This window comes from Syngnathus acus, chromosome 9, assembly GCF_901709675.1.
Source record: "Syngnathus acus chromosome 9, fSynAcu1.2, whole genome shotgun sequence".
Lineage (NCBI taxonomy): Eukaryota > Metazoa > Chordata > Actinopteri > Syngnathiformes > Syngnathidae > Syngnathus > Syngnathus acus.
Window position 1 is genome coordinate 4,206,201 of NC_051094.1, and position 14,744 is coordinate 4,220,944.

A 14,744-nucleotide genomic window follows, 5' to 3' on the forward strand; every position below is an offset into this window, starting at 1 on the left:
CACAATTAGGTAAAACATTTTCAAACAGGTCAGGTAACAGTCATCTGTGATCTTGTTGCCAATTTTAGTTTCCATGACCAATTTGGAATCTTTATCTTCCATTTGAATTGTCTTTTCTTTTGGTCCACCCACCAAACTAGTTTTTGATTTTTTTTTTCCTGGTTTCAGGTGTTTGATGTATTTGATGTGTTGGTGGTGGTACCTGGTAAATTTGTAAAAATATCACGGTGAGGCCTCCAGAAACTTGTGATGTAGTCAGGGAATCATCGGCTCCTACGCTTTCCAGGTCTCCTCTTTCACCCTCGACCTTTCCTCACCCTCGACCTTTCCTCACCCTCACGACAGGAATGACTCACGCCCCTGGAATGATGATGAGGAGGAAGTAAGACTTGGCAAGGAAGCAATTTTAACTGAAGACATTTTTACATAAACCTGCTAGTTTCTCATGTAAATGCAACATTTTTCGATTAATCGTCTACATTTGTTGACAAATCTACAGTTGACGGCATTAAATATATTGTTTAATTGCGGGTGAGCCGCAAAAATATATATATTGCTTTTCAAATGACAATGTTTTTCTTAAACTTATGTTAAGTGATATTTTCCATTAAATCACAAAAAGAATACACATAAGAGAAATTATTACGGCCGTGCCTTGAGTGAGTTTTTTTTATAAGCCATCGTTCAGATGATTTTTTTTAACAAAAAACTTGAAATACCAGCCATGTGCGGTGGCAGTGAACACAACAAGCAACAGTTTGCCAGAAAGTAAAAAGTTCTTTAAAAAAAAAAGACACCTCTAGTTGTTTACTGCCAGTCCAGGTTCAAGTTTACCGTCAAACCAAACAACGCAACAAATTACTCGGCGTGTATTTCAAACACCCATATAACTTGGCCCTTATAAAATACGTTTAATGCTAACTAACAAAAAACACCATAGACAAGCTAATGAAGAGCTTTGGCATCACAAAATCCTATTTTTCTTAAACTAACACATGTAAATGTGATAGAGCATCAATCCAATACTTTATTTGCTCATTAAAAGTCAACAAAAGGTTAGAAAGACGTAAATTACCTTGGAGATGCAAATTGTTCAGGAAAATGTTGCATTAGGCCACACTCAACATTTTTTGCTCTTTGCTCAGAAAAAAAGTCAAAATATTTGAACACCAAAGCACAACAAAACTACAAAAGGCAATTAGATTTTTTTGTTTTGGGGGGGTTCCTTCTTTCCCACCCACTCCATCAGGAGCGCATGACTCATCACATCACCTCCCCCCCAGGGCATCCTGAAATCGGCCGCTGTATGATGAATCCATCTTTTGTTTAATGTCGCTCTCCTAAACAACCACCCAAACACTCACATCGTGCGTGTGCGAGCACTATCGCATGAGTGTTGATAACAACCACACAAACACACGCAATGTTGTTGGCGTGACGTCATATGTTTATGTTTGCTGCTTTGGTGTGGTTTAAAACACAGCCCACAACGCAGACAAACGTATTTGGGCAAAGGTTAATGCATTTGGCCGCAAATGTGAAATATTTCTGCATCAAATGACAATAACCCATCGCAATCTAATTTAATCTTAAAAAGTTGCAATGTGCCACAAGTCTCAGTTCTGTCCCGAAATTAATCGTCCCAAAATACCGAATATAAGACGACCCCTATTATAAGACGACCGCCCCCTTTTTCAGTTTTATTTCAATGAAAAAAAAACTTGCCTTATATTCGGGCCAATACGGCAATGACATTTTTCCAGTAGAGAGATGCATCGTAAAAGTTATCAAGAGCAAACAACGGAGAGCCCAGACTGTCAAGTAAGAATGGGAAAGTATCCTCAACTCTCAAAAGATAATGTAACATAACACGCATGTATCAAAGCCAAAATAAATCTTTACCAAAAACAATCACGTTGTTCGGTTTAAAACACAAACCCTTTTCTGTGACGCGATGTGATGTCAAAGCGTCCATCCGTCGGTTCACAATCACGCAACACAAAGCGTTGACGCACACTCCGGAACAAGCAAAGGTCACACGCTCTTCCCAGGAACCGGCACAAGCCACATGCTCTGCAAATATAAACATGCACGCCTTCTTTTGTCACTGATTGTTCATGCCTGACATTCATACTGGTGGCAAGAACCTCAAAACAAGCGGCTAATGCTAGCAAACAAAACATTGCTGCTATCATATTTGGAAGGCGCATATTGCAACAAATGTTGGATGATATTCAATTTCTCTTAGCAGCTAATCATCATCCATCATTTGTACCACTTCCAGTCTCAGTCGCACAACCAACTCGGATTGTCATCTGCACTGTAACCGGCGTAGAAAATGTGACAATATATCAAACTGTGTGCCTCTCGTCCCTCGGCGTTGTCTTGTGACCATCCTGAAATGAAGCTGCCATGGCCTGAGACACTTGAGGCACTTGAAAGGTGACATCATCATTGTGTGACAACATCACCCCCATTCAAACGGGCCAGACACTTCTTTTAAGGCAGGACGTTACATCACACATATTGTATTTGAAGTATATTATACGCTATAATATGTGCAGTGTGTATTTTGAACTTCAAAAGTTTGTTTGAATGTGTTTACATTGTTGAGTCAGCTGAATGTCAATTCAAATGAGTGTTGCTATATTAAATCTTGTGTTCAAATATTGAAATGATTCATGCGCATGTTTTAACACGTTGCTCACAAAAGGCAACATAAGACTAGAATTTATTTTCTTTTTTTTTTTTATACAGACCAATATTCCATGCAGATGGCAGGCTGTTTTTGCCACTCATTTGCTGGAGTAGATCACAAAATGTGAAATTTTACCATTAAGGGCTGTTGCGTTAAAATGAATATTTCTTTCGAACTAGTCAATTATTTTTTTCTTACAAAAAGTCTAGAACCCATAAAATCAATTTAAAGCTTATTCAGTTAGTGTTTTCAGGATGGTTGGAAACAGTGAAAAAGCCTTACACGTTATATTTCAACATTTTTTTATTCCAAGTGTTGTCAATAAATAGCAAATAACATTAATAATAAATAAATAGTTAAACAAGACAGAATAACAGTCAGTTATGAAGTGCAGTCAATGACAATTTCAAGTTTTTGTTCAAAGTTCACAGTTTTTGTTCTTTCTTGGACTTGAAGGCTCCTTCAGGCCTCACACCGGCAGTCAGTCACCGGGCCGGCTCACGGAGCAGCTTTCGGGGCGCAGCTGAGCGGGCTTGTCGCTTCCCCTCCGCTCGGTCCCTTCACGCTGGGCTTGCTTTCGCGTCGAACCACCACGAGACTCGGATTGGTTTAGTTCTCACCGCCCAGGCGGTGGTAGACGAGCAGGGCCACCATGTAGCTGTTGCCCGCTGGCCCGGTGGCGGTGCAGTCATCGGCCGGGGCTTGCGCCTCGCTGACGCTGGATGGAGCGGCGGCTGGAACAGCGTCGCTACCGGCGGGGAAGGTTTGGTAGTCGTCCGGGCCACGGGCGCCGCCGGTCGGCGTGTCAGCGCAGGGCTCCTCGGTGTAGATCTGCCACAGGACCACCAGGACAAGCAGAAGCAGCCAGCGTTTGGCCGCGCTCTTCTCCGGAGGCGGCAGGTGCATCCGGACCTTGGCAGGGTACATGACCCGAGTGCAGCGCTTCTTGGGCCGGGCGGGCATCGGAGAGATCGCGGCCGTCGGGATGTGCTCGAACGTGAACACCTCCGGCTGTGTGTTGCGCCGGACCAAACTTTCGCGTCTGTAGAGAAGCATCGTGGAGCTCGTCGAGTACATTTTTCCGCTTTTGATTTCTGGTTCTTTTCGCTCTCTTGGGCGGTTGTGTTTGAGAACGAGAAGTGCTAAAGTGGCCTTTATACTGGAGAACCAGAGTGACGTCATTAAACCACGCCCCCTGGCCTGCACATTCTTACTCAACTGATCGCAAGTAAAAATGACACATTTTTCCATTTTTGGAAAAATTCAAGTTCAGGTTAGTGGTTATTCTGTTGTCTGTACATACAGACAGAATACAGTATATATATCTTCTCATTGCATTTGCTCAAATGTTGGTTAATTTTTTTTTTTTTTAAATCACCTTAAAATACATTGTGTGTATTATTCACTTTTTATATTAAATACATGTAAGATATTTAGTAAATACTAGTGAATTTAGTCATGTTTCAAATGTTTGTTTCATTTATTTACTTGATAAAGTTTTTCTCCATAATGATGTTGATTATTTGAGCATTTATTATTATTGTTTTTAGAATAGAACAGAATGCCTTTATTGTCATTGTACAACAGGTATACAACAAAATTGGGAGTTAGGGTTTTCAGGATGGAATATTTGATTGAAATATTTATCTATAAATATGTTGGATTCATGATTTTTCCCATCATTTTACAGTGCTTCATAAGACTGAGTCAAAACCCCTATTTTAGGGACTGGGGGTGGTAGCCAGATCAAACCGGTTTGGCTCGAAAAGTGAAATCTTCAAGATTTTCTGCTGCAGTGGTCTTGCCAGCCCGTTACGACAGTCGCAATCTTTTGGCGTGAACGTGATTTCCCCTGATTTCTTCGCCATCTACCGATAATGCTGTTTGCTGGAAAGTAGGAGGTGTTTTTTTTTTTTTTTAAAGTTCGATAAGAATGAGTCGCGGGCGCTCACTATAGATTTCCAATTGAATTTTCAAAACCGTTGGCTAGGAAGTTTCTTTTTCCCCACAATAGTTCCGCCAAAGTTGCTAAAGGATACCTGACGATCATGACCAGACATGCCAGGAATGCAGCGACATCTCCTCATACCTAAATCATTAGTAAATTTTACCTCCGGTATCGCCGTGTGACATTTTTTTCATCACACCGCACACATCCATCCTACAATTAGTTGTACAACGTTAGCTCATTGCGAATCATTGTAACACGGCCGTGCAGGCATGTCTACGAGCCCATTTAATTCCGTGTAACATAGCAACAAGCCCATTGAAGAGGAAACAATCCTAACCATGTACCAGAAATTTCTTGACGTCGGTGTTAACAGCAAGTTGAACTTCTAGCTTGTTGAGGGTCATAACACAAGCTGGGATTTTTGACGCTGGTGATTTTCCGACCTGAGCAACATATCTTTTCTAAGGACCTGAGCAACATTTCACCAGAGGAACTTTGATGATGATGACAGAAGTGGGTGTGTAATACTGATAAACACACACAGTTCCATGTGAAGGCTGCGATGGTCATGCTTTGGTGCCGCAACGGGAAGTGGGCCGAGCTCTCCACCAGGAGCTGAGTTTCCTGTGTGTAATGATCACACCGCAAGGCCGGTCGGTGCGTGTATATACGGGAAAAAAAAAAGTTCAAGTTCAAAGGTCACGTGTGTGTTTTTGAGTAAGCTACTGTAGAGTTAAAATGAGTCCCAAGGGCGGGAAATGCAATTACCGTATTTTCCGGACTATAAGGCGCACCGGACTATAAGGCGCACCTTCAATGAATGGCCCATTTTAAAATTTTGTCCTTATATAAGGCGCACCGGACTATAAGGCGCACCATTAATGCATCATGTCAGATTTTTAATCCAAATCAAATCATTCTCCATTTTATCTTTTTTATTTCAACTTCAGACGCAACAAGTTACTTTATAATCACAAAATAATGATCCATAGTCTTTTTGATTCATGATTCATAGACTTCAGCGGGCCACTTATGATTGATTTCATGACAAAATGCTTTGGGCCAGTTTAAATTTAGGAATTTGGTCCATATATAAGGCGCACCGGACTATAAGGCGCACTGTCGGCTTTTGAGAAATTTTTAGGTTTTTAGGTGCGCCTTATAGTCCGGAAAATACGGTAGATTATTTTAGAAATCATTCAGCCCTAACAGGAAGTTTCCGTTTAGCCACAGAAAGTAGTCTTAACATTCAAATGATAAATAACGTGCCTGTTGAACACAATATGAGAAAACTTTTTGCCTCAAAACTGCTCCTTGTTCAGGAAAAAAACGATATTAGACACGAAAAAAAACATCATTGTGTGCTTTAAAGGCTGTAATAGTCCAATTAAATGATAGCTTTGTGCTAGCTGGGGTTGAAATTGTGTGTTTACAAGAAAAACAATCAAGATGACAGGCCATGTTTTGCGTTCAGAGGGAGTCGTGTTGTCCACTGTACATCTGTGCGGTGGGGTTTTTTCCACTCTGACTGGAAGCGAGCGGCTGTCGCAGGTCGGGAAAAAGCTGTTGTTTTAGTGTTTTACCGCATCTGCGTCCCTCGCATGACACACAACCTGGCTTGTTCCACTCATTATGTAACCCTCTTGACCTCCTCCAAGGCTGCAAATTGACTGAGTCATTAAAAAAAATAAAAAAGCTGACTGTGAGTTTTTGTCTCACCGCATGGTTGCGGCGTTTATTTGGGTCAGTAGCTGTGCGGTAACCCGTTCAAAGGCTCTTTTGATAGGCAGAGGCTTGGCCGGTTGCCATGGGAACGGCCTACGTGCCGAAACGGGCGACATCCAGGTGAAAACACGCCAGGCCGGGTCACGTGTCTCTTGGGCGCCGGTCACGGGATGGTCACGGGATGGTCATGTGATTTGCCGTGGAGGCGGGGCCAAAACCTGAACTACTTCCTGTTTGTGAGCAAATCCTGTTCCTCTCGACATGGTTGATGGGGTTTCCATGGCAAAAATTAAAAAATGGGAAAGAGAGTGCGCTTTATCGACTCCATATTTTGTGTTAAGCGTTTTAGCAATCATATTCCCTTTTTTGAAAACACGCTGGAGTGTATGTACCGAAACAGTAGCGCATGCGTCCAGCATATGGAAAGCTTTTACTTTTTTGTTGAAATTAATTTATTATACGTCATGCACGGGCCAACAGACTTTTTATTTCCAGCCCAACAATCAAGTTTGCAAACTCGGTCGGTGTCAGAGGCCAAAAGCAAAGTAAAGAGCCGGGCTTTCGTGACTTATTGCATCACAGTTTCATTTACTGATCATTAGCTAGCTAAACATTCCCATCCACGTGTCTACATTGATATACTATAACTGATATCAAAAGCTTTGTAATTGTTGCCAAGAATCCCAACATGCTCAGTGTGGCGTGTTGGAGTCAGTGAAAGAGTTAAATGCAGGCTCATTCATGCTTCAGTAGTTCTTTTGTTTCTTCTTTGCCTTATTCTAATTGGTCCAGTGAGAGAGAGGCCAGTCAGAATCTCGCGCCCCCTCTCGAGTCCGTCCCCATTTCCAAGCTGGCCGTGGGCAGAACTGATGCTACACTTTCGCTCCCAGACAATAACTCACAAAGCACCAGTCATGTGTGAGGTCACTTCCTTTCCTGGAAATTCAGCTGGACTCACTCCGACCTGCGGAAAGTCCGCGCGGCATCTGACTGGCTGTCACCACGGCCAATCATCACCGTCGTTTCCAGTGGAGAGAACCTACGCAGCAGACTGTAAATCACCAGGAATTATTTCTTGGCATGCAAGGTCTTTCGAAAATCCCTAGAGCTTTGGAAAATAGCGTTATGTAAGTGTGTGTAGGGGGGCAGGGTGCTTATTTTGTCTGGCAGGCAGTCTAATGTTCTAGATTTGATTCTGGACCCAGCATCAAAAGTTCTAAATTTGAATCTGGAATTGGGGATCCTTTCGGTGTGAAATTCTGCTTGTTTTGGAATGGTGCTGCAGAGTGTAACTCGGAAAGTTGGAAGAAAATGAATGAAAGGACAACGGAGAAGTTAAGGAAACCCCGTTTGCGAGCATTGATGACATCTCAAGGTAGTTGCACCAATTGGCACTGGAACAGGAATAAAAATAACCTGACAATAATGATGTGGGCGTGAGACTTGACAGACAATGAGTTGACTATGAATAGCCTACATTCCACCACACTGAGGAATTATAATATTTATAGCACAGGTGTCAAACCCAAGGCCCGGGGGCCAGATATGGCCCACCACATCAATTTCGGTGGCCCGTGAAGACAAATTGTGCATTAAATTTATGTCCTACAAAAATTGCAAATTGTCTTAACTTTTTAAAAAAAATAATTTTAAAATATTTGAAAAGTTTCCACTAGTCTGATTTGAAAAAAAAAATTGTCAGTTTGTTTTGTAGCTTATACTGTATATAATATTTATTTATTTGGGTTGACAGTCATAATGGCCCTTCGAGGGAAACTATGACGACAATGCGGCCCGCGACAAATATGAGTTTGACACCCCTGATTAAGAGCATTTCCCTCTACATTTGTGGGGTTTTTTTTTTTTCTAAATAAAAAACGACTGGATTGTAAAATCTAAAACAGAAAAGACAATGTAAAGTAATATGATTTTCCGAGAGTGATATTACTATATTTACTGTACAATTCGTGCGCCGAATATTAGCCTAGCAAGTGATGTCAGGAGCTCCAGTCAGTCCGTATTTGCATGTTTGTGAAGAAAAGCCTATTAGAGCAGCTAGTTCAGCGACCTTCTTTGGTGCTATTCAGAGGCTCTTCAAATAGAGGCAGGACTGGATGGAATTTGTTCAGTCTTTAAATAGCAACATTGCTGTTATAAGAGGGTGTGCACAATTATGCAACCATATGATCTCATGTCATAAGTCTTGCTTCATTCTTAATAAATGTTGGTACCTTCCACAGACATGCAAAACAGGTTCAGGCACTCAAGGACTCCATGCAACTTTGGTACTGCGGTTATGTCATTGGGTGATACGAGGAGGTCACTTTTGCCTCACAGCGATACCAGACGGCCTTACGTGCATGCCGGTGTGTGTGTTGCGTGTGTGTACGTGTGTGTTCCCGTAGCAGAGATGATTTCATGTCTTTTGCACACATATCTTGCTTCTTTTTCAATCCGGCTGGATTTCGTCACATCATTACATTCAAGTTCAAAAATACTTTGGTGACCTGAATTAACACCACCGCTGGCTCGAAATAAAAGGAACTTGCTCTTATACTTGGACCAAAAATGCAACCCTGGCTCCTCCTGGATTGTTTTGAAAATTCAACCCCTAAAGCCATTTTGAATTTGTAACACGCATTTGGCAGGGAAGCGAGACAAGTGAGGGAAATCGGCGTCTTTCTAACCTCCAGAAATTTTGAAAAACCCACCCAAAAATGTCACATTGTAAAAAAAAAAAAAAAAAGAAACACAGGAAGTCTGCCATTTTTGTTGAAAGATAGCCGAATACTATAATTTATTGCATAGACGTGTACAAACGGGATCATGATATATTTACATATGTTACATGACAGAAATGTTTTGGAACAAGTGAAATGTCGGAGCTTGTGTTTCCTTCCACGGGGTCAGCTGACCAGACGGTCCACCGGTGACTCCGAAGCGCCGGTCACTCCTCGGACCCCCCGTGGCCGCTCTGGGGTCAAATCGTGCTCGAGCGTTGTGGGCTGGTCCCCCTCACGGCTTTCAGTGTTCATCGCATCTTCAGTGAATCAACAAAGATGGCGTCAGACACCGAAGGCTAAAGCTAACAGTTAGCATTGCTAAACCTATTTATGGGAGTAGAGCATTTTCTAGGGATGAGAACCTTTCCCTTGGCCAGAACCTTTGCTAACGTCAAGAATCCTCACTGGACTTACTTTGGGACTAGAACATTGACTCAGGACCAAAACCAAAACTTGGGACTAAAATCTAGAAACTTTCTCTCAAGAGTTGAACCTTCTCTCAAAAAGATGACCTTGCCTTTGTACTACAACCTTTTGTCAAGACCAGAACCTTCCCTTTGAACAAGACTCGAAGCTTGTCTCACCTGGACTCGAGTCCTCACTGAAAATCTGCATGAATACCAGCGCTGCGAGGAGGCGGAGCCAGCGTAGGGCCCGGTCTGGGTCCTCCCTCGGGGTCCACCGCCTGCAGCGAGACGGTGGGTACAAGACTCGGCATCGGCGGCGCGGTGGCCGAAGTCCAGCAAGCACTGGTAGTACCGTGCAGGAGGAACAGGAAGTCATGTTGATCTTCTGTTTCTTCCTTGTCACCTTCACGCCCGCTGCTTAAATATGCGCCGTGTGGGTGTGGTCTGCTTGCTGGAGGCCACTGGCTCCATTTTTGGTTTTGGAGTTATTTTAAGACGCACGCAAGCTCTGCAACACCTTAATTACTTGCCTCCTTCCCTCATCTCCTCTTGGTCTTGTTTCCTTTCCTTGACTTGAATTCCTTCCTTTGACTCTTCCCGTCATCTCCTGGTCTTTCCTTTTCCTCGATTCCTATTTCCTCGACTCAATTCCTCAGCCACACTTTCTTTCCTTGACTCCTACTTTGCACTTGTTTCTGTCACTTGACTCCTTTTATCTCCTTTTCCTTCCTTGTTTCCTCCTCTTAACTTCATTTTATCTATCATCGTTTCCTATGCTGGATTTTTTTTTCTCTTCAATTCCTCAACTCTTTTCCTCCGCAACGTGTTCCTCAATGATGTTGCTCCTTGTGGTCTCTTATTTCTTTCCATCCTTTATCGACAGAGTTTCCCTTATGCCATTGATTGCTCTCCTTCACCGCTTTTCCTTGCCACCTTGTTTCCTTTGCTTCAACCCTGGTTTCATGTCATTCGGTTCCATGTTTGTTCCATTCCAAGGCGTTGAGAACTTCACCGCCCTGGCATTCCAACCACAAGGATTTCCCAGACGACTCACACTGTGTTTTACATGCCTCACAGACATTTCGTGCAAATGCTTGAACCATTTCATTCATTCTACACTGTGGAAATGCAAACACCCTGTTCTCACACACACAGACAGACACAGAGGCAGCCTGAGGCCCCATTTTTGTGATGGGCGTAGATTAGCGGTCAGGACACTTCAAAGTGACACGCGCATGCGCACACACTTGCACTCTAGAGCTGCCCACGCACATGGACTCACGCATATTCATTCAAGTTCATTCATAAGTTCTAAAAGAAAAAGGTATTTTCAGTAAAAAACACTTTTTTGAAGGTGTTAAAGGTTTTTTTTTTTCCTATCTACAAATTTTTATAGCTGCAAATTTTGTGGTTCATTTTACACCCAGACAATGTCAGGGATTTCAAAAACCTTATTAGCCATGTGTGGCTCAGAAGTAACCAGCAGGGTGAGGGTTCTTGGCCAGTAGCCTGTTGATCAGAACTGTCCAGAGCAAAGGTAAACGTTGGAAAAATAAAAAATAAATCATACACAAGGTCTCAATGGTAAGTTTGCTATGGGTGTGCATGTCCCTGCACAAAACACACTATCTCTATGGCAACCATTCATCACTCACCTGTTATCCTCCTGTGAACTACATCAAGGTGAGGTATGCCGGGGTTAACTTCAACACGCCCATTATATGTCCCCCCCCTCCCATCTCCGTATTGGTTGGCCAGGAAAATATTAAACCAGAAAAAAAAAAAATAATTGTTAGTGCTACAATACCACCACCTGCTGTTCAGTTATGTAATCACATGTCAAAGTGGGCAAACAAAAACGCAAAGAATGATTCAAAAAAGACATTTATTCACATTTAAACAAGGCGAAGAGAAAGGTACATTATTAAAAAGGTTAAATATTTAAGATTATTTTGCACCGTAAAAGTCTAAAACATGACATTACACAGAAAAGCAATATTTTCAGACACATTGGCAATGGTCAGTCTAAACATCCACGCAGGCTGCCAGTCATCTTGCGGTATGCCGATAGTGACGTCATCACCACTAGCCTTTCCAGGGGCATCTTGAGCAGCATCCTGGTTGCCATAGAGACCCCAATTAAGCATACTGGACACTTTGGTTAGTGACTCTTGAGAATCATGGAAATTGTGTACGAGCATCACGTTGCCATGGAAACAAAATGCACAGTATCCTACCAACATGGAGACATCTTTGCCATCATGGAGGCAGTTACTGAGCAGCTGTATCACCATGAAGTTTCTCAGCAGAGATTGTAGTGACGGCATCCTTGGTCACCTTGGAAAGAAGTCACTCAGCATCCTAGTTACCATGGAGACTACAGCATCTTGGTCACCATGGAAAAAGCAAGTGTGTGCTTAGCGTCCTGCAGGTTGCCAGAGACAGTTGAGCATCTCGGACGGCACCCCGGGTGTCATGGAGACAAGTTGCCAAGCACCTCGGTTGTTAATACAGCGATCTCTGTCGTCACAAAAACAGTGCAAGAATCCGGTTGCTATGGAGACAGCTGGCGAGCCTCTAGAGCTGGTCGGTGTTGTACGTGAGCAGGAAGACGACGATGACGGTGAGCACGATGGTCATGGTGAGCACCAGCGTTAGGAGCAAAGCTCGACATTGCGGCCGACCCGTCAGTCTGAACAAGGCCTCGCCCACGCCGCCTGATCTGCCGTTTTGGAAGGGAGGGCTAGGTAGACCCACATCCAACGACCTTATGGTGCAACGCCCCTGACCTTCCGATAACCTTGTGAAAAGACAGCAGGTGGAGTCTTGTAAATTGGATTTTGTTTTGCCATTTTCTACTTTTTAGAATTGATTGTTTATTGCCTTTGCTGTTGTACGGTATGTGGACTGCACTTTGTGGTTTTAAATTCTCAATACACTGAGCGAAAGGACCTTAAAATGTCGCCATTATATATAGTATTAACAGCAAACACAATTACGAGATTTTTCAAGATGGTTTAGCACTGACGAGAAGGACCCCCGCCCCCCCCTCACCTCACCTCTTGATCTGCAGCTTGCCCTTGCTGCGCTGGAAGCGAATGCTGTAGACGCGCTGCATGGCGGGCGGCAGGGACGCCAGCACGTCGGCGTCGGTGGCCAGCTGGGGCGGGCCGAGGGCGGGCAGCGGCGTCACGCGCCGGCACAGCGGGCAGCGGATGGCGGCGGGCTGCGCCGACTTGACGTTGATGCGGGCCAAGCACTCCAGGCAGAAGGTGTGCTTGCACTGCAGCATCTTGGGGCAGCGGAAGACGTTGTTGAAGTTGCTGTAGCACACCCAACACTCCAAATCCGGGGATTGGTCCTCGGGGGGCGCCGACGAAGGTGGCGGGGAGGGGCGCAGGCCAGGCGACGGGACAGCCACGCACACCTGGCATGACGGCGGGGGAAGCAAAGCCGGCGAGGTCGGCGGGCCGAGGTCGGAAACGGAGCGGAGCTGAGGAGAGGTGGGCGAACGGGCGTCGACTGCCGGGACGGCCGGGGTCGGGTACGGCGGCGGGCTCGGTGGTAATTCCGGCTCAGTTGAGTTCACGCAAGGATTCATGCTGGTCACTTTGACACAGAAGGGTGGTGCTTCACCTTTGACCCCTGGAAACAACAGCAAATCATCAAATTTGTGAAGAGTAGGCAATACCGCGGATTGGGGAAAAATAATAAATTTTTAAAAATGCCTATAATTGCCACCACCCCCCCTCGCTCCACAAATAAATAAGCAAAAAAATTTCATTTATTAAAAGTAATTAGTATTTCCTCAAATTGAAACGCTGGCAGATTTAAACAAATCACAGTCTACTTTAGATGACGAGAAATAACTCAATTCAAGCTCTGCAAATTGAAAAATAATCTGTTACCGCTTTTTCAAATGTTTGGCAAGTGTTGCAAGACTCCACCTCTTGCTTTTTTTTATCTTTTATCTAGATTTGGATAGCCGTGAGAGCAATACCCGCCTAAAACATGGCAAGTCAGCGCCGTGTTTTATCTCTGACATCACAAAAAGATATTTGACAAGCTGACCTAACAAACCTTTGCTCTGATGACAAACGTCTTTTTGTTGGGTCCGAAGCATCGGCGTGACGGCGAACTTTGATGTGCACGGCTTTTGCCAACGATGCCATTGCATGACCCCCCCCCCCCCCCCCCCCCCCCCCTCAGAATTAAATAACTCAACCTACTTTGGAGTTGCACAACAGTAGTACGCAAAAGAATCATTGGGATTAATTGCTCCTTAATAGAAAAATGCATTTCATACTGTTCAGTTATATTTAACTTTAGCATGCAATGAATTTGAATCTTCTTTTCAAATATTTCTGTCAATTTCCACATAACTACAGTTGACCACTATGTGCAAAAGTTTCATTAGCATTGAAGTATTTTTTCCCCTTTAAGCAGCGTTAACTTTCAAATTGTATATTAAAATTAACACTCAGAAACAATATTAAGAATGATCATGAAATACTGCCAAGTGATGCAACTTTGCCCAAAAATGTTTGACCAGCTTTAACAGTTATTGCTGCAAAATAGAAATAAAAAGCAAATCGAGGCATAAGCTAGGCAATTTGGACTCAGTATCTGCCCTGGCAAAAAAATAAATAAAATAAAAAACCTGGGATAATTTGAAAATGTACCTTTTCAAAGATGGTGACGCTTTGTTTGGTGGAAACCAACCGAGCCGAATCTCCGACTTGAAGAGGAAAGCGTCCGTTCACAAAGGTGAAGGCGCTTGATGTGGAGCCATTGCAAATGGACCTCGGTGACCTCTTCCTGTTTAAAGGTGCAAAAATAAGGCCAGCAAGCAGCTGAGGCAAGTCAAGCTGATTGTAAGAAGACTCTTTTCCTTTTTTTTTTTTCACTGATCATAAACGTAAAAAATAAAAGAAAATCATGATCATGATGTGTGATGACTTGAATGACATTTGAATTCATAAGCAAAACAATGTAGGATTGTTACTAATTCTTCATTTCAAATCCATTGAGGTGGCGTACAAATTTCTGTTATAAAAAGTCAAGTCAAGTCAAGTCAAGTTTATTTGTATAGCCCTCAATCACAAGCATGTCCAAAAAAAAAGTCAAAAAGGGAAACATTTGTCATTTATAGTCACAAAGGAGATGAATAAAACATGATC

At 43.3% G+C, this 14,744-nt stretch overlaps 2 protein-coding genes and 1 long non-coding RNA gene across 3 annotated transcripts; all 3 read right to left on the reverse strand.

Annotated features, from left to right (window-relative positions):
- Positions 1 to 2,996: 2,996 nt before the first annotated feature.
- ier3 (immediate early response 3) lies at positions 2,997 to 3,838 on the reverse strand. The gene has a single exon (XM_037259214.1). The coding sequence runs from the start codon at positions 3,773 to 3,775 to the stop codon at positions 3,308 to 3,310; it is 468 nt and encodes a 155-aa protein (XP_037115109.1). The 5' UTR covers positions 3,776 to 3,838; the 3' UTR covers positions 2,997 to 3,307.
- Positions 3,839 to 9,158: 5,320 nt separating this feature from the next.
- On the reverse strand, positions 9,159 to 10,658 carry LOC119127313. Its single transcript, XR_005098787.1, has 2 exons — positions 9,742 to 10,658; positions 9,159 to 9,414 (listed from the first exon to the last, which is right to left on the reverse strand). It is a non-coding gene; the product is annotated as an uncharacterized LOC119127313 (long non-coding RNA).
- A 774-nt stretch (positions 10,659 to 11,432) lies between these two features.
- LOC119127279 (RING finger protein 223) lies at positions 11,433 to 14,675 on the reverse strand. The gene is made up of 3 exons (XM_037259179.1): positions 14,247 to 14,675; positions 12,624 to 13,209; positions 11,433 to 12,364 (listed from the first exon to the last, which is right to left on the reverse strand). The coding sequence occupies exons 2-3, from the start codon at positions 13,163 to 13,165 to the stop codon at positions 12,142 to 12,144; spliced, it is 765 nt and encodes a 254-aa protein (XP_037115074.1). The 5' UTR covers positions 13,166 to 13,209; positions 14,247 to 14,675; the 3' UTR covers positions 11,433 to 12,141.
- Positions 14,676 to 14,744: the final 69 nt, after the last annotated feature.

Excerpts from the sequence above, each read along its gene's own strand:
- ier3 (XM_037259214.1), bottom strand. The coding sequence starts at position 3,775 with ATGTACTCGACGAGCTCCACGATGCTTCTCTACAGACGCGAAAGTTTG.
- LOC119127279 (XM_037259179.1), bottom strand. The coding sequence starts at position 13,165 with ATGAATCCTTGCGTGAACTCAACTGAGCCGGAATTACCACCGAGCCCG. Across the intron at positions 12,365-12,623 it reads GGCAAGCTGCAGATCAAGAG|GTTATCGGAAGGTCAGGGGC; the intron begins GTGAGGTGAGGG and ends TCTTTTCACAAG.